Source organism: Colossoma macropomum, unplaced genomic scaffold (genome assembly GCF_904425465.1).
Source record: "Colossoma macropomum unplaced genomic scaffold, Colossoma_macropomum, whole genome shotgun sequence".
NCBI lineage: Eukaryota > Metazoa > Chordata > Actinopteri > Characiformes > Serrasalmidae > Colossoma > Colossoma macropomum.
Window position 1 is genome coordinate 2949332 of NW_023494806.1, and position 27590 is coordinate 2976921.

Genomic DNA, 27590 nt, shown 5'->3' on the forward strand with positions numbered 1-27590 from the left:
AGAAGAAAGGGAGAGAGAGAGGGAGAAAGAGAGGGAGAGCAGGACAGAGTAGAGAGAAAGAGAGGGAGGGAGAGAGAAGAAAGGGAGAGTAAAAGAGAGAGAAACAGAAACAGAGAGATAAAGAGAGGAAGAAAGAGAAAGGAAGAGAGAAAGAGAAGTAGAGGGAGAGAGAGGGACAAAGAGGATGAGAGAGAGAAGAAAGGGAGAAAGAAAAAAAAAATGAAGCAATGAAAAAGATGGAAGGAAAAACAGATTAAAAGGTGAAAAACAAAGAAGCAAAAATCTGAGCTGATGTGAATCATATTACAGCGATTCGATGCTGACTGAAGTCAGTAGAAGAGATAATTTATTTTATATATATATTATGATTTTCGTCACTTTTTGAGTGAAATAAATGGAATGTAAATCAAAAGCACAAGTAATTAATTGCGTGACTCACAATGTAGTTCAACATATAATATCACTCTGAATTCTACAGCAAACTGAAGGTAAAACCCGAACTGAGAGTTAAAGGCGATTCACAAAGTCTGCTCACCTGTTCTTGTTGAACTGGATGGCGAAGTCAGTCATGACGCTCATGGCCTTGTTGGTGAAGGACAGGTCCATGTGGATGACGCCGCTGCGCCTGGCAAACGTCCCGGAGATCTCCAAGCCTTTAGCTTTCATTGCCGGCAGCCATACCTGCACATAGATTTGATAGAATTATGAAGCGGGAAAGCAGAACATTCAGTTCTGGAGAACAGCCCAACGGCCACGATACCCGCAGTGCTACTGTTGTGAGAGCAGGTAAGGCAGCCACCTGTCGCCAAAACATGGCTAAAGAAACCGTGGGTGAATTGCGAGCGCACGGCTATCATACGTTTACCGAGAACAGAACATTCAGCTGAGAAAAAGGAGTGTTTCAGTCATATTAAGACCCGAAATAACAACACAGTGGTCATTTAAAAAAACAAACAAAAAAAAAAACAATAGTTAAAATGTAAATAAGTAAAAATCAAAATCAAGTTTCAGCCTTTATCGGGTGCCCACTGCTCGCCAGCCTTCTGGACCGGTTTGTCCACCATTGAGCTTCACGCTGTACAACACTGTGCAAACCTCACCTTCATGAACTGACCCTCCTGCTGCTGCTGACTAATCTAATTAACCATTGCTCCGCCTGTTTTCCCCCGTTTTGTATTTTAATACTTTATTCTAATGCTGTTTGCTATTCGGTGTGGTCCAGAGGAGGATGGGTTCCCCTTTTGAGTCTTGGTTCCTCTCAAGGTTTCTTCCTCTTGTTCTTAGGGAGTTTTTCCTTGCCACTGTCTCCATTGGCGACGCTCATTGGGTCTCGGACCCCGATTTTTCTGTAAAGCTGCTTTGTGAGAACACCTGTTGTAAAAAGCGCTATATAAATAAACATTGACTTGACTAATTCTTCGGGAAAAAAAGTCAAACGGTACGATATTTCGAGAAAAAAGTTGTAGAATTACGACATTAAAGTGGCATTAATACGAGGAAACATCGCAATATTGTGGCTAAAGGCTTTCCAAAGTGAAGGCAGCACCTCCTTGTGTTAAATGAGGGGTGTTGAGTTGGTGGAGTTCTACTTTCATATCGATTCACCCATAAAGAAACACTCAGTCTCCCTGTCTCTCCTGCACATCAGCACCAGCCTGTTATTAGGATAAGAAATGGCTGTTTTTCCTCAAAATAGTATGATTTTGTTCTCAAAATAGTATGACTTTCTTGAAATAGTACGACTTTCTCGAAATAGTACGACTTTTTTCTCGAAATAGTACTTTTTTCTCGAAATATTCCGACTTTATTCTTGAAATTTTACGACTTTTTTCTCGAAATATTACGAAAACATTTTTTGTGATGATCATATTGCTCCAGCACCACAAGCTGCTGCTAACAGCAGCAGACCAGCAATCAACTAAACAAAATAAGCTCGTCCACGTGATCTCGACCCTGTTCCTACTTCATTCCTTAAGATGGTTTTTGATTGTGTTCACAATGATGTTTTAACTACTGTAAACTGTTCTCTGTTAACAGGTGTTTTTCCAGATGCTTTTAAAACTGCCTTGGTGAAGCCTCTGCTTAAAGAGTAGCACTGATCCTTCCATACTAAATAATTTTAGACCAATTTCGAACCTACCTCTGTAAAGTCTTAGAAAAAGCTGTTTTCAGCAGAGAGAGAGAGAGAGAGAGAGAGAGAGAGAGAGAGAGAGAGAGAGAGAGAGAGAGAGAGAGGACAACTGTGCTCTTTGAATTCCTGGCTATGGACGTCTGTAGCATCACCAGGGATCGAACTCACGATCTCCTGATGATAGGGCTGACATTTACACGGCTGCGCCACCCGGGAGCCGTATTGTGATTTTCTATCTATAAAGTTTTTTCCATCAAATGGTGGATAATGTGACAGTAACAGAGCACTTGTATCTCTGCAAAATTTCTGACCAATAAACGAGCACTTGCGTGTATAACTTGACGCACTTCAGTCATTGCAGTGTGAATGAAATACCTCAGATTTGGACTTCAGCACATAAACTAGGTGTGAAAACAGCCTAAAAGTGCACTGCACTAGCTACAAAAATACAGCTCCGAGTCCTGACAGAGGTAAAACTGGATCAGTACATCCTTACTTGGGTGAGCTACTGAAAGTCTGGGCTTAAGTAGGTATTTGGGTGCCTTTGGTGTAAATCCAGGACTTCGAGCTCTAACTGAATTACGCCAGATCAGCACTAAGGAGGACTACAGCAGAGGACCGGAGCAGACTTACCGTTTTGGGAGGGACGTAGGATCCTGCTGTCATGCCTACGCCTCCGCCGAGGTCAAAGAGGTCACCCAGGCCCCCTCCGACAGCAGGGGCAGCGCCAAGACCTGCAGGCATGCCCACTGGTGCGCCCCCTAGACCCACACCCATCTGGGGACAGAGTCAAATCAGATTACACTCAGGTGCTGCTGTAATCACATTTTAGAAACACAGCAATCCCTTAAATTGGAGCATTTTATTTCTTGCTACTTGGTTTTCCCAAAGGAAAGAGGGGTGATCCCAATTTAATCTCGGAATAAATGACAGAGATGGAGGTGGCTACTCACTATACGCTACAAATGAGTAGAAAACATCTAATTTAGCTGTTATTCTATTTACTCTAACCATCAGTCTTGCTGTCTTAAGTGAAGTCAGCACGTCATTAGCATTGTTATAGCCTAAAATTCACTGTCACTGTCCTACATCACCCCATAACACCAAACTTTATATAATCTTTTTAACGTTTTAATGTTCTCAGTTGTATAATTGAGGATGACAGTGCTTTTCAGCTTCATTTTAGCCACAGCGAACACAAGCAAACGCTTCTTTGAATGCCCACACACTTAAAACCTTCCTTTCCACAGAACATTGTATACAATTTTACAGTAGGCGAATAGATGGTGGAGTATTTACTGACATAGGAGCGCAGTCTGTAAAAATGACTAGCATGGTGCTAGGGCTGAAAGATTAATCGTTTTTATATCGAAATCGCAATTTAACAGAATGCAATTTTTAAATTGTAAAGAGCTGCAGTTTTTTTTAAGTTATAGCCTATATTATCAAAAACACTGTCTTTAGATTTAAGTGGGGGAAATTATCTATATCGCTGTTGTCGGAAGAAAACCTCATATCTCCAAAATTATAACTTTACAGGAGAAGGAAAAATCATACTTGACTTTTAACGCAAGTCAATGGAACCAGAATTTTTACCAAGTAATTCTGGGCCGTTTCTTTTGGTTTATTAATCTTGAAATTTACACACAATATAAAAAAGTCAACAGGCACTTTCAGATTATGTCAAAAACTGAAAAATGACAAAAATGGAGATACAAGGTTTTCTTCCGACAGCAGCGATATTATCTATATTAATCTAATAACACAGAGCTTGTGAACTGCCTGTAGAAGAAAATAAGTAAATAAGTTAAAAAGTTAAGCCACAATATTAGTCAAAAAAAATCACAATTTGATATTTTCCCCAAATCATTCAGCCCTACATGGTGTACTCAGATTGACTGGAGAAATGCTGGTAAAAATTAAATTATCCTCCCTCACCATGTAAAGCTAAACCCGTCTCATTAGCGTTATAGATTTTCCCCAATTTAGATACAGAAAAAAAACAATATCAGCCGCTTTCAAGTGATTAATTACATCTGAATTCCTCCTCAATGCCGGGTTAAAATGGAAATTAAACCTCAATTTCTCTAACATAAATCAGAAATGGATTTATTAACTTCTAGTTCAGCTAAAAATGAAAAAGTTACCTTACCTTAAACTAGGGCTGAACGATCTGGGGAAGATATCTAATTGCGATTTTTCTGACCAACATAGCCGCTGCGATTTACATTGCGATCATTTCCCGTAACTCGATGTCCAGGTCTGGTTTTATTTTTTCGTATTGCATCCGACTGCCAGTTAGTTGTGGTTGTGATGTCACAGCACATGGGTGTTTGGTTACTTCTGATTGGTTGAACTCATCTAAAGGCAGTTCACAAGCTCTCAGTAATAAGGTTAAATTTCCCCACTTTAAACTTAAGCCACCATTGTTGCTTAGTTGCATAGTTGATTCCGATATAAAACCGATTAATCTTTCAGCCCTACCTTAAACCGTGTGGAGTTGTTCAGTAATCTCTAACAGACCTGCTTAAGTGGCTTCTGGCACTGTATGACACACTGTTATACTATATACTATAGACATGGACTAAATTCTAAGTTTGGAACCAGTTTTTATATTAATTATGAGGCTTTTCTATACAGAAAACATCTTACGCAGCGCAGATTTAAATATCAACACAATGTTTTTTTTGTATTTGTTTCATTTTTTAAATTAACTTGGAATCAACAAGAAGCTTATGAAGCATTGCAAATAATTCACTGTATTATCTATTTACGTCATTTTATGTCCAAATTAAGTTTCAAGTAGGGCTGAACAATAAATGTATGTTTTCATTGAAATCACCAGATGAAAGACTTCAATTCTCAAATCGCTGTCATTTTAATTATATTCTACATTATACAACAGTTAGTTCCGGCCACGCAAGCTGATTGGTTGAGAAGCGTTCTAATCGCACTGTTATTTTGCCATAACATCATGTTTTTCACAAACACCATCACTCCACTGAGACACCGTTGCTAAGCAACAAGTTTGACAGCTGTAGGAGACGCTCAAGTCATTTGAACGTTTTTACTTCTTACTTTGCCACAAACAGAAAATGGACACTTTTAAGATCACATTTGACCGACAGCCGATTTGGTCAGACTCTGAAGATGAGACGACACTAAATTCCCAAACTGTCATCACCACTGAGCAGCTTTTCAGTCGGCAGCTGTGACAGAAGAACAGCTAAACAACCTGGAATCAGCCTGAAATTAACCCAACACCATTTGCCAAACGTGTAGTCTGATCTTCAGAGTCTGACCAAATCAGACTGAGCCATAAAACTGCCGCAATATCAAGTTCAGCTCAGTTTTGTCAGTTTTTGCCAGATCAGTATTAATGTTGTTTTGTTCCAGCCAGTCTGTAAAGCATCTTACAGCCCACTTAGTTTGGCGAATGGTGTTGGGTTCATTTCTGGCTGATTCCAGGTTGTTCAACTGTTCTTCTGTCACAGCTGCCGACTGAAAAGCTGCTCAGTGGTGATGACAGTTTGGGAATTTAGTGTGAGGAGCTGGAGAACAAACTGCCGGCTGAGCAGCGAGTGGGCAGAGCTCGTTACTCTGACGTAGCAACGAGCTGCTCGTTAAGGAACTATAATTTGGTGAAGGAACTGCGAACATTAAAACATTAAACGCCGCGTTCACGGCCCAGTTTATTAATTTATTACTTTATTTATTTAACTGTTGTATAAAAGCGATAGAACACTCGAGGAGTGTGTCCATTTTTTGGTTCACTTTTGTCCAGTGAAAACTAAAGAAGCCAACTTTGGACACCAAACCTGTCTTCGCTGATCTACTACAGTGGGATAAGAGGGAGAACTGTGTACATTAGGCTCACTCACCGCAGGGCTCCCTCCGATGTCTCCACCAAGCTGCAGGGAGAAACAGAGAAAGAAGTGTTAGAGGAGCTGATGGAGAGTCAGTGGTCAGTCTGCTGCTTGGGGAGGGAGCTGGGGAGGGATGGACGACAGCGTGAGTGAGACAGTGCAGGGAGGCGTGAAATATGGTCGTCTGTAAAAGCACTTAGGGTTTTTACTGATGGGGTGAGAGTGGATTATGCAGCGTTAGGAAAACTGAAGATATGCTGTCAGTACGGCTGGCTGGGTTCATCTAAAACAACGAAAACAAACCACAGAAAACAAAAATACTAAAAAACTAAACATCAAAGCAAACGTTCTAACAGAGAACCTGACCGTCACTAAATATTACTCCACAAAGCAGGATTTCTGCTGAGTTATCCAGATAAGCCCGTGCCGAAGCCTGTCCAGTACACTCTCAAAAAATGGTTCTACTAGAGTTCTTTAGTAAAGAAAATGGTTCTATATAGAACCATGAACACTTGAATCATGGAAGGGCTCTTCAGATTGATGGAGAATGTGCTGTTGATGGTTCTATATAGAACCTTTTTGAAAATGGTTCGATACAGCACCCAAAAAAGGTTCTTCTTTTGTTACGATGTCAAGCTTGTAACAACAGAAGAACCCTTTTGGGTGCTATATAGAACACTACAGAGCACATTTATGCACATTCTCCATCAATCTAAAGATTTCATGATGCAAAAAGATCTTTAATCATGCAAGGGGTTCTTTGAGTGTTCATGGCTCTATACAGAACCATTTTTTTTTTACTAAAGAACCCTTGAAGAACCATCTTTTTAATATAGGAGAGTATAGGAGAGGAGCCTAGTTGTGTTCCCATTTGAAAAGCCCCACTTTGGGCTTAAAGGGCTGATATCATGGAAAAAAAACGTTCCTTATTTCTTATTTCTCTTTTTAAAATAATAGTTTAATGTATTATAGAAGCATTACTGAAGTATAAAAACACTACCACCATTCTCCTCCATAAGCTAAGCAAAAATAGCCCGTTTTGATTTCACTGTTTCTGTGATGTCACAAAAACAAAACTCATTTACATATATCCACCCAATCAGCCTACAGCAGTTTAGCCCTGCCCATTCACGCTGAAGTTAAAAAGAGTGTTTCAGCCTTGACTGAGGCACAATACATGGCAGCTAATCAGAACTGAGCTCATTTGCATATACCAGTCTAGCGGTAAAGAGAGGTTGGAAAATGGTCACCTAAACATGAATTAGGACTAATTTTTGGCACATAAACACACAAGTAAAACTCAAGAAAAAACAATCAATAAATCCAAGAAAAACGCAGGATATGAGCCCTTTAAGTTACCCAGCTGACTGAGGCTACGTTCACATTACAAGCCGCATTGCTCAAATCTGATTTCTCTGACATGATGGTTCGCACTCATGTAGGCAAGTGACGGAAGTCCAATCTAGGACCACATATGAAAGTGACTCGTCAGATTTGAAAAGATCAGATTTGTGTCCACACAGCTCTGAAAACATCAGATCTGAGTCACATTAGGGCAAAAAAATCAGATTTGTGCCACTTCAGCCTGGAAACGTGAACATCGCCTGATAATCCTGCTTTGTGATTTAATCCCCAGGAAACAGAGGATTCTCTGGTAAAGTATCAGTAAACGTCCCCATTTACACTGATCTGAGATCAGTTTCTCCAGTTAAGAGCAGGACTAGGTTGGGAATCTGCTTCTAACTGAACTAAGTCCACTGAGAAGCCTGCACAGACCTCTCTCTCGCTGCACTCGGGCAGCTGAGGAGACTGCGCCTCCGTCCTGTAGTGGGAGCCCGACTGAAGGGGCGGTGACAAAAGCAATGAAGAAGAAGAGAGATGGAATGAGTGGAATGAGGAAGAAGACAACATTGGAAAAGCTTTAGCTGTTAATCGTGTGGAGGTGACGTGACGGAACGACAAGCTGAATGTTCTTGCAACACCAGTTGTCGCATAAACTGCTTTAAGCTGTTTTTAATGCACATATGTGACGAATATCCAGTGTTCTGCTTCAGATGTAAACAGTCATACAAATCCCTCTGTCGTGTTTTATCAATTACACGCAGCAATTCAATAATTTTAAAAAAGATTAGAATTTATCATCTCTATGGATCGTCAATGAGTCTGCATGGTGACGCATATATTAAATTCTCTCTCTTATAGTGAGTAGAGTCTTTTTTAACCACACAGTGGTTTTATATGTATCTACGCTTTTTAAAAGGCTTTTTAAAAGGCTCATCTGTTTCTAATAAAGAACGGTTTTTAATTGTTAAGTCGGCCATAAGTTTTTGAAACTCAATCTACTGTTAAAACTAGGGATGTATATTCCGATAAATCTGAAATTAATTCCAGTATTCGTGAGAGTTAATGAACAGACAATCTGTTAACCCCCAAAAAACGCAACCAAATAAACATTATTTCAGCCAAAATTAACATTCGGCTTTCTTTTCTTTTTTAAGGTGGAATCTCTGATGTTAGGAGGCTAAAAGAAGCAGTAATTATGTACGGAGCCCTGCTGGTGACATACCATATAAATAAAAATAATGTGGCCACGCCTTATTAACGAGTGGAAACAAGATCCTAATGCGTGGCAATGACCTAGTGTGACCTAATGCCTTGCTAAGCTGTGGCCACGCATTAGGATCTTGTTCCCACACCTTACTAGGTTGTGGCCATGCATTAGGATCACATCTCCATGCCTTACTAAGTCGTGGCCACGACTTTATTATGTTGTTCCCATGCCTTACTAAGTTGTGGCCATGCATTAGGATCTTGTTCCTCCGGCTTACCAAGTTGTTGCCAAGTATTAGGATCTAATTCCCATGCCTTACTAAGTTGTGGCCACGCATTAGGATCTCGTTCCCACACCTTACTAAGTTGTGGCCACGCATTAGGATCTCGTTCCCACACCTTACTAAGTTGTGGCCAGGCATTACGATCTCGTTCCCACGCCTTATTAAGCTGTGGCCACGCATTAGAATCTCGTTCCCATGCCTTATTAGGTTGTGGCCATGACTTCTTGTTCCCCCGCCTTACTAAGTTGTGGTCAAGAATTAGGATCTTGTTCCCACACCTTACTAGGTTGTGGCCATGCAATAGGATCACATCTCCATGCCTTACTAAGTCGTGGCCAGGCATTAGGATCTCATTCCCAGACCTTACTAAGTTGTGGCCATGCATTAGGGTCTCGTTCCCACGCCTTACTAAGTTGTGGCCACGCATTAGGGTCTCTTTCCCGTGCCTTACTAAGTTGTGGCCATGCATTAGGATCTCATTCTCATTCCCATGCCTTACTAAATTATGGCAACGGCTTAATTATCTTGTTACCACGCCTTACTAAGTCGTGGCCAGGCATTACGATCTCGTTCCCACGCCTTATTAAGCTGTGGCCACGCATTAGAATCTCGTTCCCATGCCTTATTAGGTTGTGGCCATGACTTCTTGTTCCCCCGCCTTACTAAGTTGTGGTCAAGAATTAGGATCTTGTTCCCACACCTTACTAGGTTGTGGCCATGCAATAGGATCACATCTCCATGCCTTACTAAGTCGTGGCCAGGCATTAGGATCTCATTCCCAGACCTTACTAAGTTGTGGCCATGCATTAGGGTCTCGTTCCCACGCCTTACTAAGTTGTGGCCACGCATTAGGGTCTCTTTCCCGTGCCTTACTAAGCTGTGGCCATGCATTAGGATCTCATTCTCATTCCCATGCCTTACTAAATTATGGCAACGGCTTAATTATCTTGTTCCCACGCCTTACTAAGTCGTGGCCAGGCATTACGATCTCGTTCCCACGCCTTATTAAGCTGTGGCCATGCATTAGAATCTCGTTCCCATGCCTTATTAGGTTGTGGCCATGACTTCTTGTTCCCCCGCCTTACTAAGTTGTGGTCAAGAATTAGGATCTTGTTCCCACACCTTACTAGGTTGTGGCCATGCAATAGGATCACATCTCCATGCCTTACTAAGTCGTGGCCAGGCATTAGGATCTCATTCCGAGACCTTACTAAGTTGTGGCCATGCATTAGGGTCTCGTTCCCACGCCTTACTAAGTTGTGGCCACGCATTAGGGTCTCTTTCCCGTGCCTTACTAAGTTGTGGCCATGCATTAGGATCTCATTCTCATTCCCATGCCTTACTAAATTATGGCAACGGCTTAATTATCTTGTTCCCACGCCTTACTAAGTCGTGGCCACACATTATTGTTATTTATACAGGATGTCACCAGTGGAGCTCTGTATGTATCCCTGTTTTCCAATAAAAGGCACGTGTATCTCAGATAGACAGCATCTTTACAGAATACTTGCGTTAATTATGATTTCACCAGGAGCAGCTTTGTTTCAGCATGAATTAAGTCCGTAATAAAGCCAAACACCGGCCTGTGACACCATCTTAAACACACTACAGTGAAGCTAAAGCTGAGCACATCGTCTGTTAGCTTAGTGAAATGGTGTGGAGTAGATGTGCTGGTGTTTGTTGCCTATTCTCCACAGTTAATTACCGTTTCAGATTCATCTCCCATCTGCAGGTGGAGAGGAGAGAAAAAGAAGAACACAAAGAAAAGACAAGAGTCAAAACGTCGAACAGAAGAACGACGGAAGTCAAGGTGGGGAACAAGAAACAAGTTCACTTTGATTACGCAGAACCATCTGTGAGCTTCCTGAGAAGAACGTACAGCTGAGTCAGTGGAAAAACAAACTCTGGAGCTGGATTTCTGATCTAGGAGCGGTTGGCGTGATCGCGGTAATGTTACACTTTCGTGTATTTACAGGCTCCATCAGTTCTTGGACATTTTACAAGGCAAAAAATATATTTTGGTAAAAGTAAAATCATAAAGTCATGAAGCGGAAATCATGTATTTTACATCCATATCGTGAAGCTGTTCGCCTGCGGCAAAGGATTACGACAAGCAGTATTATTATTACTAGTATCAGTGTGCACCAAATGTAATACAGTACAAATGTCTTAAAATAAGTCAACACTTCCTCTAGAGGGAGCAAACATAAATATGGCATTTTTCTAAAAATTTCAGAGCCATTTTCTATTTATTTGTGTTTAATATATATAGAAAAAAATAACTTTTAAACAGGCCATATTTAGTTTATTCCTCCACAAATACCCCCCCTCCAATATGTTTAATTCGGCAAAGAAATAGCATTTGTGCATTAAAATGTGCAGAAATGTGTTCTCTGTGGAGGATGTGTTCACTTATTTTCACGTAGGGGCACCAAAAACGTTTGCATATGGCTGTATATAGAAATAATCATTGCAGCTGAGGACTAAAAGCGGACTAAGAGTCCTCCTATTATCTGCTGTTTACTGTTTAGTCTCTATTGCCCTGTACTTAACGGTCATTTAGTTTATTGTATGGTTTTTAAAGTGCAAATTGTTTTAGTTTTGCTTATTGTCTGTAAAAATTGGGAAACTGAGCTCTGCGGTCAGCAAACCACTGGCACAATTTTGCAGCTCCATTGAAAACAATGGAATATCCAGTTTGCCATCGACCATCTACAGCCAGCATGTGAACGCAGCTTTAGAGCCGCCTGTCAAGTTTTATTTTTATTTATTTATTTTTTTTTAATTTTTACCCGATTTTCTCCCCAATTTAGTCGTCTCCAATTCCACCCGCTAGTTAGGAATCACACTCCCCAAATCACACGATGCTATCAACGCTAGGAGGGTGAAGGCTAACACAGGCTTCCTCCGAGACCTGTGAAGCGCCACCGCTTCTTTTCGAACTGCCGCTCACACAACGTCACTGGACAGCCGAACGCGCTCGGAGGAATGTGCCAACCACCAGATCTGTTATGTCAGCTAACAGACGCCTGCGCTGACTAGCATCGCGCTGAGTGATGGGGGGAGAAGGAGGGGCCATCCTACCCACCCAGAGAGAGCGAGGCCAATTGTGCTCTCTCGGACTCCCGGCTACGGACGGCTGTAGCATCACCAGGGATCGAACTCGCGATCTCCTGCTGATAGGGCCAATGCTTAGACGGTTGCGCCACTCGGGAGCAAGTTTTATTTTTAAATGGAAAAGTTAAAGGTAAATCTTCACTGTACTGGACAATAAAGTTGCTGAACATGTTTTCACAATGATAAATGGGGGGGTTTTGGTGTGAAAGACGATATTATTGTTATTGTATAGATATATTATTTTTCCCAGCCCGCTCATCAAATATCAGAAGTTCTGGAGGCAAAAGTCATTACATTTTAATGGAAAATTACACGAGAACAAAAATGTAGTCCTTTAAATGAATATATGGCTGGATCATAGACTGCAAAGAATTTCAAATACCAATTTCGTCCTGTACTCAATGGGTGTATAGTTTATTGTATAGTTTTTAAATTGTAAATTGTTTTTGTATCACTTATTGTCTGTATTTGTCATCTGCAAAAGTTGGGAAACTGAGCCCTGCGGTCAGCAGACCTTTCGCAGAATTTTCTGTTGCAGCTCTGTTGAAAACAATTATTTTAATTATCCAGGTTTTCCATCGACCATCTACTGCCAACATGTGAACGCAGCTTTAGAGCCGACTTTGTGTAGTTTTATTTTCAAATGGACAAAGCTAATTTCCACTGCACTGGACAAAGAAGTTGCTGAATATGTTTTCACAATGACAGATGGGAGGTTTTGAGGTGAAACACTATATTATTATTATATATATTATTTTTCCCAGCCCGCTCGTCAAATATCAGACGTTTTAAAGTCATTAGATTTTGATGGAAAATTAAGGAGAATTTAGTATTTTAAATGATCATACGGCTGGATTCTAGACTACAAAGAACTTCAAATATTGATTCAGCACTGGCACGGTAATCTAGTCCAAGATTGGGCTTAACCTGCGCATGACTAATGGTACTTCATATGATTAGGAACACACTGACAAGGAAAAAAGGGGCCGTTTTGATTTTAGGTGAACTTTAAATGGGTCACTGCATGTAATTTCTAATTTTAAGAACACGGCAAGAATATTCTAAGATCGTTCATCCGGTTTAGAGACATTTTTGCTAGTTTCAAGAGAAATTCTTATTTCAGAAGCACTGTTTTGTTCCCAAGCAAAACCGTCTGCCGATGGAACGCAATAATTTCACTAGCTAAAATGACTTAACAAGTAAAAATGTCAAGAAATAGGTAATAATTCCATCTATTAATAACACATTCATAATTAAAACCTTGCCTAATTAGAAATATATATTTACTAGAAAATCAACAGAAAATCTTAGATGATTTTACTTGACAAGATGTCATTGGCAAGTGCCTTTTAAGTCAGTTGAGTGGTTTTATGTCAATCAAATACTGTGTGAGGCTCAGGTTGAGCTCTTATTGCTTTAATGCAGCACCTCTGATATGATTTACTGAATGCAATATCATCAGTGATGAGCGCTGTAGACCTACCAGGCTGTCCAGCCCTCCACCCAGCAGGTCCATCGCCCCCATTTGCATCGAGGAGGGCACAGGAGGCACGTTGCTGGTGGGTGGAGCCAAGTCTAGGTTCAGGAGGTCACCTAGGAGATCACCCTGGGATGGAATGACAGCAGGTGGAGCATCGGAGGCTCCACTCACCGACTGGCCAACTTCTGGGCTTTCAGCACTCTCACCGCTGAAGAGAGAGGGAAATAAAGAGTTATATCAAACCAAATACTGTATAAATCACACAGGAAAGCACTGTCCACATCAAAAAAACCACTCAGCATATTAATTAAAATGCTAGTTTTCACTGCTCTGACCCAACCAAATCATACACAGCATGTCCAAAAGTTTGTAGACACCAACGTTTCTTCTGAAATGAGGGGTATTAATAGTGAATTTGTCCCCCTTTGCTGCAGTAACAGCCTCTGCTCTTCTGGTAAAGCTTCTCACTAGATGTTGAACATTGCTGTGAAGATTTGATTGAGCATTAGTGAGGTACTGATGTTGGATGGTCAGTTCTGGATCACTCCAGCTCATCCCAAAGGTACTGGATGGAGCTCCATCACTCCAGAGAACACAGTTCCACTGCTCCACAGCCCAGTGCTGGGGGGCTTTATGCCCCTCTAGCCAGCACTTGGCATTGGCCTCATTTGCAGCTTCTCCAGAGTGTCCCATTCTATTCAGCAATGCTTTTCTATGGAGATTAAACAAGCTGTGTCAGCAATGAGTGACCAATGAGTGAACAGAGGACACGCGATTTCTACACGTTGTGCGCTCCAGTTCATAGCGGCCCCGCTCTTTATGAGTTTGCGTGGTCTACCACTTCACTGGTTTGTGGAGTTGTTGCTGCTCCTAGACCAAGGGTCGGCAATGCAAACGTTAAGAAGAGCCATTCTGTCCTTTCAACCTTGGGAGCCACAACATTTTATGCCCATTTCACTGAAGTAACGTTTTACTGTCTGGGCTGAAAGTGTGTCTTAATATGTGCTGATTTCCTGGTATAAACTAAAAATATAATCTAAACGAAAACACAGACCTACTTAGCTCTGCTTTAAGCTTTAGCTCAGCTATAGCCGCTTTTTTCACATCTCTGGCAGAAAACTTTTCCAAAAGTTCCAATGTCTTTCAACGTTCAACTTTTTACGAGGCTGAATTCGCTTCTCATTCTTCAGCTTTTTGTTCGAATTTTCCCATTCCACCTTAAATGGTGCCTGTGGCACCAGAATGCAACTGCTGCACCATTTAAGGTGGAACGTGAAAATTCAAACGAGAAGCTGGAGAATGAGAATCTGACTTTGGCCTCATGACTTTTCAGTGTTTAACAGTTTCTCACTGCAGATTAAACGTATCAGGAAACCAGCTGGAGTGATTATACATGCAAATAAGATCATTCATCTCCAAATCGATCGATGTTCGTCTTAAATCTCTCTCTTTGCCATTTCGTTAGCTACTAGCTAGGCAAGATTCTTGTCTGCGCTGCTGTGGTGACCAGCAGTCTGCGCTGATCTTCAGGGTTAAAGGGCGAATTAGCAGTTCTACATTAACTCCAGAGTTTAAGACCATTTATTGTTAAAACTGTGTTAGAATTATCAGTTTTTATTTTTCTGCAAAAAAGGATTATTTTATTTTTACCTAAAAATCTAATTCTGCTGCGAAGCCGCAACAGGGCAGAAAAAGAGCCGTATGTTGCCGACTAGTCTATGGAGACTGCACATGCTTAATTTTATACACCTGTTAGCATTGAGTGTGGCTGAAACACCTGAACCCAATAGCTAGAAGGGCTGTCCACATACTTTTGGCCATAGTGTACAAGATAAGTGTGTTAAAATAAGACTCACGAGCCAGCACGAGCTGGTAGCCGCTTGTGCTGGACTCCGCGGCCGCCCTCCACGAAGGCGCTGGGTGGTTTGTGGTAGACGGAGGCCAGGGTGCCGATGTGGCAGATCAGCTCGTCCAGCAGGGTGGGCTCAATCAGGTCGGTCTCCTCTGAGATCAGCGGCTTCTCAGCCAGAACCACCTCCTTAGCAGCCACGGGGTCGGTGGAGAGCAGACGCCAGTAGATATAGCCGCGGTCCCGCAGGTCAGGGTTATCCGAATCCTGGATTTTTAAAAACAGGAAAGGAGAACATTGCATTCCAGATTTTGAGTGTAAAAATGACCAAATCAGCACATGAAAAAATACAGTTTTTTTTTTCTTTTAATAAGTTTTACATACTAGTTTTGGTAACAATTTACTTTGAGTAAGTTAAATCTGTGAAACATCAGTGAAGTTGCAGTAGTGCAGCATCTGAATACATTGAGGCAAATATCTTGATGTACTGTTTATACATTATTTACATTAAGTAGATGTACTGTTAGAACGTTACAGGAAGATAAACTTTATATTGTACTTCCATTAAGAAAAATTAACCTAACCCAATATCTAACCCTAACCCTGGCCCTCATCCTGGCCCTAATCCTAACCTTAACCAAACCCTAATCCAGTACAGCTCCAGGTTTAGGATGCTGTCAGTGTGTCTGTAACAGCTTGTTGAGGATGTTGATGGTCAGTATTAAACCTGTTACACGTTCAGTTCCTCTCAGGTTAAACATCTACAGATATTACATACAGAAATATACACCGATCAGCTAAACCTTGTTTCTACACTCATTGTCCATTTTATCAGCTCCACTTACTATATAGGTGCACTTTGTAGTTCTACAGTTACAGACTGTAGTCCATCTGTTTCTCTGATACTTTGTTAGCCCCCTTTTACCCTGTTCTTCAGTGGTCAGGACCCCCATGGACCCTCACAGAGCAGGTACTATTTGGGTGGTGGATCATTCTCAGCACTGCAGTAACACTGACGTGGTGGTGGTGTGTTAGTGTGTGTTGTGCTGGTCTGAGTGGATCAGACACAGCAGTGCTGCTGGAGTTTTTAAACACCTCAGTGTCGCTGCTGGACTGAGAATAGTCCACCAACCAAAATATCCAGCCAACAGCGTCCTGTGGGCAGCGTCCTGTGACCACTGATGAAGGACTAGAGGATGACCAACACAAACTGTGCAGCAGCAAATGAGCTATCGTCTCTGACTTTACATCTACAAGGTGGACTGACGAGGTAGGAGTGTCTAATAGAGTGGACAGTGAGTGGACACAGTGTTTAAAAACTCCAGCAGCACTGCTGTGTCTGATCCACTCGTACCAGCGCAACACACACTAACACACCACCACCACGTCAGTGTTACTGCAGTGCTGAGACCCACCACCCAAATAGTACCTGCTCTGTGAGGGTCCATGGGGGTCCTGACCACTGAAGAACAGGGTAAAAGGAGGCTAACAAAGTATCAGAGAAACAGATGGACTACAGTCTGTAACTGTAGAACTACAAAGTGCACCTATATAGTAAGTGGAGCTGATAAAATGGACAATGAGCGTAGAAACAAGGAGGTGGTCATAATGTTATGCCTGATCGGTGTATAACGTACTGAATGTTTTCACGGCTGCTACATCACTGATATGTCAATGTTACTGACAGTCTGTTGAGTGTTTAGACAGGCTTGAGAAACTAGTAGGAGTGACAGGTAAAGCTCTTTCGTGGTTCAAATCTTACCTTAGTGATTGCTTTGAGTTTGTTAATGTAAACGGTGAACGATCAGCTCTCACAAGAGTAAAGTATGGTGTTCCACAGGGCTCTGTCTTAGGACCCATATTATTTACCTTATATATGCTACCACTAGGTATCATCATTAGAAAACATGGCATCACATCCACTGCTATACCGATGATACACAGTTGTATATTTCAGCTAAACCAGAGGACAAAATCGAACTTAATAAGATAGAGGACTGTGTACAAGACATTAAAGACTGGATGTCAAGTAACTTCCTCTTACTAAATTCGGACAAAACAGAAGTTCTTCTTCTTGGTCCAAAAGCTGCTAGGCCTATGTTTACTCTTAATCTCGATAGTTTCTCAGTTACACCAGGCACATCTGTAAAAAGCCTTGGTGTCACGATCGATCCCGATCTGGCCTTCGATGAGCAAATTACCAATATTACCAGAATAGCTTTCCTCCACCTGCGTAACATCGCTAAATTAAGAAATGCACTGTCGCTACAGGACGCAGAAACGTTAGTTCATGCCTTTATTACGTCCAGGTTAGATTACTGTAACGCTCTGCTTTCTGGCTGTTCCAGCCAAAACCTTAACAAGCTTCAGTTGGTCCAGAACGCTGCAGCCAGAGTTCTCAGCAAAACCAGGAAATTCGACCACATTAGCCCAATGTTGTGTACCTTACACTGGTTGCCAGTTAAATTCCGCATTGAGTACAAAATTCTTCTGCTGACGTATAAAGCTCTGAATGGCCTTGATCCTCAGTACCTCAGTGACCTTATTTCCTATTATGAACCAACACGCCCACTTAGATCACAAGGTGCTGCTCATTATTAGTACCCAGAATAAATAAAGTTACGTCAGGGGGAGGAGCCTTTTCATACACAGCCCCCCAGCTTTGGAATAGCCCACCAGTCTGTGTTCGTGACTCAGACACAGCCTCCATCTTTAAGTCTAGGCTAAACACTTTCCTGTTTAGTCGAGCCTTTGGTTAATTTGTTTCCCTAACTATCTGTCCCCCTTATCCCTCCTGTTGAGGGAGTTTTCCTTGCCACTGTCGCCAAGGCTTGCTCACTGGGGATGTGGACCCGGATTCTCTGTAAAGCTCCTTTGTGACAACATCTGTTGTAAAAGGCTCTATATAAATAAATTTGACTTGACTTGTTTATTTCATCTAAAAAGACACTCAAAATAAAGTGTCACCCTAGTTTCAACTTCAAATACTGACTGATAGATGAGTAATGGACCCAAAAAAGGCCCAAAAAAGACAGCCTGGTAAGTTTTGTGTGTTTGACTAATGTCTCTGACAGCACAGAGCAAAGGCACAGGGCGCTCTCCTCTAAATAATGCATGACCATTCCAGTTTACAGATTGAGCTGAGTAATAACACAGAGCAATGCAGCAACAAAGCCAGAGCCAAAGACAGGGCAAGAGCAAATCAGATGCTGAGGGGCATGACGTGGGCTCCAGAGCTGAAATAAAGTTTTTTATTCTGACAGAATCCTGGCATTCAGAGAGGCCGCTGGCACTCGCTCTCAAAGTTAATAACGAAACAGAGGGCACAGCACTCGCTCAAAGCCTCCCTGACCGTGACAGAGCAGCGTATTCACTCAAACACTGACACAGTTCAATAATTATATCATCAATTGGTGTTCAGTCCGGTCATCCCAGCGTTTTGCGTCAGTGAAACTTTGTGAGTGAAACTGAACTCATTACAGTGAGAGGTATCGTGTTGCAGACTTTGAATAAATCTTGTGTGATTTCATTCTAAAGTGGTTTACATTGGATGGTGACCAGTTTTATTAAACGGACAGTTCCGGTACTAAAATCTGATTGGCTGAGCTGTTTTCGAAGTCGTTGTAAAATCCACGATATATGCACACCTATGACCACCTCACAATGACTGAACCCCGTATCACTGCACCACAGCATGAACACACCTTTGTGCTGTTAATGGAATAATCTTTGACTCTCATGCTGCTCACATGGATCACCGGAGTATATCGATGAAGTAAGAACCCGTTTTTTGTTTAAACTTAGGGGCTGACGACTTATGTTCTTAACTAGAACCAGGCTGGTCAGCTGGCTAACAGGCTAAAAGAGCCAACAGCCTAAACAGAACCATCATTAATATCACAGACTTGAATTAAAGCACTTACGGTCTGATTACCTGTAAAACTGCAGTATAAAAGTCTAAAAATGTCACTTGAATGTTTTACACACTTCAAATGTCTGTGTTTCAGTCAAAAGTCGTCAAACCCAGGCTGAATCCCAAACGGCTCCGTACTCCCTAAATAGTGTTCTAGCTATGAAAGTTTAGAAATTCTAGCCTCTACAGCCAAACAGTGCATCATGTATCCAGTGTGGATGTGTCTGAGTCCCAAACGACTGTTTCTTAGCTGTATTTTGCTCTGTTGGGCTGCAGGATCCAGTATTTAAACTCCTATGTAGTGCACTATGTAGGGAGCAGGGAGCTGTTTGAGATTCAGGGCCAGCATGAGAAGAGGGCGTCGCTGGATTGGTGCTAAATAAGACTCACGGTGCTAATTTGGTGCCTAAAAAGTACTTATAAAGCAAAGGTTTCTGCATTAAACAGTGCTGTGATATCATATGTTCACTGTTATACAACAAAAAGTTTAAAAATTCATGAAATGGCCGCAGTGTATAGCGATGGGCAACCAAACATGCTCCACATTCAGCGTCCACGGTTGCTTGGAAATGATATCGTACTCTAAAGAAACTACATTTCTTGGCGGAATACTTGTTTATGTCTTTTTATCAATAATAAATTATCTGAAAAATGGTGTATTTTATAATATTTTACATTGCCTGCCATTTCATAAAAGTAGTAAGTTAGGTGAGGCTGTGCGTTACTGCGATTTTATCAGGGGGAAGGGAGTTTAAGGGATGATGTAAAGTGGAGTGGCTGACTGCTTTCTTAAAGCACTAGAGACGGCAGATTATGAAACTTTCCTATCAAGATACACTGGCAGTAAAAAGAATTAATCCCATGCATGTGTAGTGCCGTAAAACAGGTTTATACTTATGTCTAACTGGTCAATAAGCATTTATATATTACATATCAATCACAGAAGCATGTCATTTTTTAATGTGACGTTTCTAAAGACATGGTCATGATGCTGTGGTTTTTGGCCTCGCCCTTTATGCACACAATTCCCTGAATCTGATGATGTCATCATTACGCAATCACTTGCATCACTTCTTTAGGAACACTTCTTCAGTGTTGGTTTATTCATTAATGCATTTTTTGCCAAAGTGGTTTGTCATAAAGAACTCGGCTCATGAGGTCCTGTTATACCAAGCTTGACCGCACCGAAATGTTGTTCGATTTCGACTTGATTAATGTAGAGATGGGCATCACGATGATATTTTATCATTATCATATATGTAATACAGTTAACTCCACTACATCTGCAGGCAAAAACACCTGTAAACACGCCCAAATCAATAGATGTCAACTGATTGCTGGCTAGTAAACACACCACTGTTTCAGAACTTCTGTATTTTCTGTTTACTTCTGACACGCGACCCAGTCAGGAAAACAAGCTCCTCCTGTGAGAAAACTGCCCCATTTGAACTTCAAAACACAAAAGTGTTACTTCAGTTTCGCAGCAGCTGGTGCAAGAAAAATGAATCTCCAGGCTGTTGTTTAACTGCCAGGTACTGAGACTGATGCAGATGTTAGTGTGTAGCTGAATGCCCAAAGCACTCCGACCCAATATTCTCTAACATTTGTCACCATTCCCAAACAAATACCAACGTACAAGCCAGAAAGCAGACCAAACCAGTTTCTTAGTTCTGTTTGACAGAGTAGAAACACACTGTAAAAATGAAAACTTGGCAGGTAAAAGGATCTTAAATGTGGACAAAGTCTAATATTTCGCATTATGATACTGCTGTATGAACACTAAAAGACAAGCCAAACTATTCTGAACATTTAGACATTTTACATACTTTTATCACCGTAAAAGGATCTTATTCCACTGACAGATACCTTTACTGCAAGCATTATTTCTTATCTGCAGTGCAGTGAGAGAAGTTCATAAGATAGAATCACATAAAACATTCTCTGTGAATAAATGGTTAAGACGTAAACGGAGTCGTTAAGAGTGGTTTGGTGTGAAACGCTCTGTTCTGGAGAAACTGTTCACAGTGTTGGTGATAGGAACCAGACGTCCACCTCTCAAAATTCCCGCACAGAATGTTATCACACAGTGGCGGACAGTAACGAAGCAAATGTAATTCGTTACTGTACTTAGGTAGTTTACTAAGAGACCTACAGATGCAATATAGTAAAGGAAAACTCATTTGCAAACCTGTTTAAAGCAAGTTAAACTTGTAACTAAGTTGTAAATAAATTTTAAACTGAAACTTTGCTTGTTTGTAAAAAGTGATTTCAGAGCCGCTCAGTTCTACCTGATGGAAACTGTTTGCCTTCAGTGTTTTGTGCTTATGATAATTTTAATAAACATCAGCGTCACTAATTAATGACCTTCTATTAAAAGACTGGTTTACCAAGAGAGACACTGGAGTATTTTCACCTAGAATGAGTTAATGAAGCGAGTCTTCTTACAAAAATGGTAACAGGACATTAAAGTCATAATTAATCTTTTCAGTACTTTTACTTTTGATACTTAAGTACATTAGAAGGCAAATACTTTTGTACTTTTACTCAAGTGGAGATCTAAAGGGAGGAACTTCTACTTTAACTCAAGTACATGATTTGTGTACTGCATCCACCACTGTTATTGCATGAAATTGTTATAAATAAACCAAACTGGACTGAACCTACACTGTGATTTATCCTCTTTCCAACATAGAGAAAAAATACTCTAAACATTGTGCCTAAAGTCTGAGACACTGTTCAGGATAGTTTTACAAAGTTTTTGGCCCAAAAACATACTTTTAAAAATATATCCATGGTGGAGGGATACACACAGGACTAAAACCGGTGGTGATAGGAACCAGACGTCCACCTCTAAAAGCTCCCATGGTTATGAGTACACTGCCTGATATCAGAGATGCAGTTTTGCCAAATTGGCCAAAAAAATATATTTTATTATAGGTTTCTTTCAACATTCCATATACAAACTCAGAAGACACATTTAGGTTCATTGGTGGTTTTGGACAGTAAATAAAATGTCTATATACATGTTTTGTAGTCATGGTCTAGAGTGGATCATTTCACATCAAATAATGCTCAGCGACTTTATTTCCATCTTAACCACTGAACTGAATTGAATTCCTCTTTAAAACTTGTTAAAACTGAACAAAATACTCTTATTCTCATTAGAAATACTACATGTATTGAGTAGACCAGGGGTTGCAATCCAAATGTTTAGAAGAGCCATTTTGTCCTTTCAACAAAAATCAAACCAGCTTGGGAGGCCACAACATTTTTACTGAAGCAATGTTTTACCATCTTGGCTGTAAATACGTCCCAGTATGTGTTAATGTACTATTATAGGCTAAAAAATATAATATATACAAAAATGCAGACTAAATTTGCTCTGCTTTAAGCTTTAGCTCAGCTATAGCCGCTTTTCTCGCATCTCCGGCAGGAAACTTTTCCTCAAAAGTTGAACAGTTTCTTGTAAAATGTCTCAACATTTGATTTTTTTACGAGGCTGAAATCAGCTTCGTCTCCAGCTTCTTTGGACACCAATTGACTTATTTGCATTTATAATCACTCCAGCTGGTTTCCTGATACGTTTAATCTGCAACGAGAAACTCAAACACTAAGAAGTCGTGAGGCTGAAGTCAGATTCTCTTTCGCCAGCTTCTTGTTCTAATTTTCCCATTCCACCTTAAATGGTGCCTGAGGTGGCAGAATGTAACTGTTGCACCATTTAAGGTGGAACGGGAAAATTCACGTTTCTCGTTGAAGATTAAACATATCAGGAAACCAGCTGGAGTGATTATAAATGCAAATAAATCAATTGGTCTCCAAATTATCGATGTTCATCTTAAATCTCTCTCTTTGCCGTTTCGCAGCTACTAACTAGGCGTCATTGTTGTCTGTGTTGCTAGCTGTGTTGCTAGACCAGCAGTCTGCACGCAAACCTTCGGGGTTAAAGGGTGAATTAGCAGTTCTACATTAACCCCAGAGTTTAAGACCATTTATTGTTAAACTGTGTTGAACGATCAGCAGAGCTTTATTTTACTGTAAAGGAGGATTATTTTATTTTTACCTACTAATCTAATTCAGCTGTGGAGCCACAACAGGGCAGTAAAAGGGCTGCATGTTGCCGACCCCTGGGGTAGACAAATAGGATCTTAAAGAAAATGGTTTTGCAGTGTGGAGCTCAGTATGTTCTGATTTTAAGACATATTTCAACAGCTAAAGAAAAAGGTGTCACTCTCAAATGCAGCACAGAGCGACGGGTGCTTCATGCTACATGGCCGTAATTAGCAGGAAAGGCTTGTTCCTCAAACGCACACGCAAACCCAGACAGCAATTCCGCTGATGGATGTGAGAAACTCAGACTAATCAATCCTGCAGGGAGTCACGGCACAGTTCTAAATGACTTCGCTACAGCTGGTCACTCTAATGAACATGCATTGAGCACTACGTGAGTAATTCCACTGCAAAGCAGTTCGTATTGGACAGTAATCTGTTCTATCAAAGCACTGGAGATGTGAGGTTGTGAAAATGTCCTATCAAGATACACTGGCAGTAGAAAAAGAACCATCACTAGTGTGTGTGCAGTCTCACCTGTGTGGCCAGGCTGAGCACCTGCTGAACGAGCTCCTGGGTCTCAGTAGGTTTCTTCAGGAACAGCTTCACTATGGCCGTCAGCAGCTGCAGCTGCACCTGCAGAGCACCAGGTGAGCAGTGTGGTTTATAAACAGAGAGGCTGCTAAAATATTACAAACAAACATTAACTAACCACTCTTAGCACTGCTGGGTGACTAAGGCCCAATCCCATTTCACCCCTCGCCCCTACCACTTAGCCCTACCCCTCAGGTTCACGTCTAGGGGTAGGGTGTCCTGGTTTTTGTTGCGATAGAAGGGTAGGGCGAGGTGTTGGGGCTACATGGCCCCCCAAACAAAGGTTTTTCAAGGCCTCCAAACAGAGAGTTATGACAAAAAAAGAAAAACCCGGCAAGACGGCTGAATAAGAGACCAAAGAAACACACAAATGTAACATTTTTTCTGTTAAAAAAATTACGATAACCATTAAATTATCTTAGTTTATCGTTGTTTCAATGTGATGATGATTTGGCAGCTAGCTAAATTTCCTGTTCCACCTTAAATAGTCCAGCAGTTCTGATGTCTGAAGCACCAGAATGTAACTGCTGCTCCATTTAAGGTGGAACGGGAAGATTCAAACAAGAAGCTGGCAAATATCTGACTTCAGCTTCGTATCACTGAAGAATTAAGGGTGGGTGATAATAAATAATTGCCCCCCTCTTTGAAGGCATATGATGCCCTAAATGTAACTAAAGCCCAGCAGTGAGGAGCTGAACTTTACCCTCCTCTGCTGTCACTGCAGACTGACAGGGTCGCCTACAGAGCAGCGCTGGTAGCTGTTAATGAAGTGATGCTCTTTTTATTTGAGGGTCCCATTTCAGAGGGAAGATTTCAACCACTACCCTGTAACTCAGTTCCAAGGGGCGACACTCAAAACAAGGGGTAGGGGTAAAAATAAGAAATGGGATTGGGCCTCAGATTCTGTTGGATGAGTAAAATTCATTTATTTACTTATTTATTTATTTACTCTCACTCATTTATTAACTAGTGAATAAAACGAAGAAACAAAGCATCAATCTTTTGCATCTATTGTGCAAAAGTCTTGGGCATTACGTAAGTCAGTAAGTATACACTGTATAGCATTAGAATAAACACAAACATAACAAGAACGTGTTGTTTCCAGTGAAGTTATGAATACGAAGATCAGAAGAACACAGGTTTGGCTCCTGACTTCTCGCCGCACTCCAACGCACAGATCTGATCAATTCCATCAGCAGCACTTGATCACAGTAGTTCTGGTTCCTGTCTGTTTTGGTTTAACAGCGAGTGCGTTTACTCACTCGATAATCCGATCATAATCAGATTTCTGCAGTTATCTGATTATTCAAGCGGTCACGTAAACAGCTCATTCTGATTTCTTAGATTGGAGTAAGGTGTGAAAACAGGCGGCGGTACCAGAAATAAGCGTCGCCGTGAGACGCAGCAAAACACTTTTGGAGCGACTCTGAAACCAAATACATGCTTGACGAAACGAAGGATTTAAATATTCTTCATCTTCTAGACGATGTTTTTTCATATTGTCAGATAAAGTGGTGTGATGTTTTTACATTACGTTTACGTCACGTCGTCTTCTGTGAGTTTATTGGCTGGCTGTAAAGCAGAAATCTGATTACTGTCTGACTCATGTAGACCCAGCGTTTTACAGTTATCTGATTACCTAGCCAGGAAAAGGATGGCATGCCCACTCCAGGTAAGGGGAGAGGACCTGCCCCAGGTGGAGGAGTTTAAGTATCTCGGGCTAGAGGAAGTTGAAGGGGACAGGGTCGTCTGGGATTCTCTGCTCTTCCCAACTGCTACCATGACCCTGTCTGAATTAAGTGGTTAATGATGATGATGATTACCTAAGTGCATGTAAACTCATGATCATATAACTGACAAAATCTGACTTTCTGCAGTTATCAGATTATTAAGTGCATGTAAACACACTCAATGTGAAGCCCACCGCGCAGGCTAGAGGAGAGCTTTTCAGTTGCAGTGCATGTTGCCCCCCAGACAACAATGAAAAGACGTGTGCTCGTTGTCTGAACACCCCTTCAATATGTTTCTCAGCTGCAGCTCTGCTCAGGTTCTGCTTACCCTGCTCTGACGCACCTCACTCACCCTCACCTATCATTACTGAAACAGGTCGCTGTAAAGCAAAGGTGGCCTCTGGGACTGAAGTGTATGAGCAGGGCTTCTGGAGTGGCTATACTGAGGCACCATCAGAGCCCAAATCACTTCAGATCCAATCTTTGCTACCAGTCAGAACCTCTGAATTAAACTTGGACAGGCGAACAGGCCGAAACTATTCCAGTCTAAATCATAAGCAGACTGCAAAGTGTTTACAACACAGAAAATAAGGAGGAGAGATAAAGGAGAGCAAGCATGTGTGTTAAACTGCACTTGAACAGCAGCTCCAGCTGCTCCAGGACTGATTGCAACTTTTCAAATTGATTCCCATAATCCATACTCCGCCTCAGATTAGTTTCAGGCCAACTGCTGCTTGTTTATAAAGCTGGGGATAAACAATTCAGTTTCTCATTAGGTTGAATGAATAACTGACTCTAAATGTAGGTATTGTGATATAAACCGAGTCTGTTCTACAGTTTCTCATTAGGCTGAATGAATAACTGACTCTAAATGTAGGTATTGTGATACAAACTGAGTCTGTTCTACAGTTTCTCATTAGGCTGAATGAATAACTGGCTCTAAATGTAGGTATCGTGATATAAACTGAGTCTGTTCTACAGTTTCTCATTAGGTTGAATGAATAACTGACTCTAAATGTAGGTATTGTGATATAAACTGAGTCTGTTCTACAGTTTCTCATTAAGCTGAATGAATAACCGGCTCTAAATATAGGTATTGTGATATAAACTCAGTCTGTTCTACAGTTTCTCATTAGGCTGAATGAATAACCGACTCTAAATGTAGGTATTGTGATATAAACCGAGTCTGTTCTTCAGTTTCTCATTAGGCTGAATGAATAACCGACTCTAAATGTAGGTATTGCGATATAAACGAGTCTGTTCTACAGTTTCTCATTAGCAGTAGCTGAGTGCTCTTGTTGTGCAGGGGTGAGCGTTTATGTTACCTGTGTGCTCTCGTCGTGAAATCCCTCCAGGAAGCTCTCCAGCAGTTCGTCTGCATTATCAATTCTCTCTGCATACTCTCCCACAATCCAGATCATGGCTGCGCGGGCCTCCGGCTCATCAAGAGAGTCCAGATTCTCACAGAGGGTGGCTATCACGCTCTCATACCTGAAAGCAGACACAATCGTTCATTCTTTAGTTAAAAAGCCAATTCCAAAAAAGTTGGGAAAGAATGTGAAACGGCAAGAAACAAAAGAAAGCAGTGAAAAGTAAAATCTGTGACCTGTATTATATTGAAAATGGTACAAAAGCACCATATTTTATGTTTTACCTTATGAACTTCATTGTTTTTTGTATATACACTTACACCGGTCAGGCATAACATTATGACCTCCTACTTGTTTCTACGCTCATTGTCCATTTTATCAGCTCCACTTACTATATAGGTGCACTTTGTAGTTCTACAGTTACAGACTGTAGTCCATCTGTTTCTCTGATACTTTGTTAGCCCCCTTTTACCCTGTTCTTCAGTGGTCAGGACCCTCACAGAGCAGGTACTATTTGGGTGGTGGATCATTCTCCGCACTGCAGTAACACTGACGTGGTGGTGGTGTGTTAGTATGTGTTGTGCTGGTCTGAGTGGATCAGACACAGCAGTGCTGCTGGAGTTTTAAAACACCTCAGTGTCACTGCTGGACTGAGA

The 27590-nt window shown here is 41.3% G+C and overlaps 1 protein-coding gene across 5 annotated transcripts in view; it reads right to left on the reverse strand.

The window, feature by feature from the left end:
• ap1b1 (adaptor related protein complex 1 subunit beta 1) overlaps positions 1-27590 on the reverse strand; it is an 82138-nt gene that overhangs the window by 24461 nt on the left and 30087 nt on the right. For 3 of the 5 annotated variants that reach the window (XM_036598571.1, XM_036598570.1, XM_036598572.1), the window contains exons 11-18: positions 26890-27055; positions 23778-23876; positions 15285-15544; positions 13432-13636; positions 10537-10557; positions 6013-6042; positions 2765-2908; positions 536-681 (exon numbers count right to left, since the gene is read on the reverse strand). In XM_036598571.1, the coding sequence (XP_036454464.1) occupies positions 536-681; positions 2765-2908; positions 6013-6042; positions 10537-10557; positions 13432-13636; positions 15285-15544; positions 23778-23876; positions 26890-27055 (1071 nt within the window). The remainder of the gene's footprint in view (positions 1-535; positions 682-2764; positions 2909-6012; positions 6043-10536; positions 10558-13431; positions 13637-15284; positions 15545-23777; positions 23877-26889; positions 27056-27590) is intronic. The other 2 variants (XM_036598573.1, XM_036598574.1) reach the window with 1 other exon arrangement.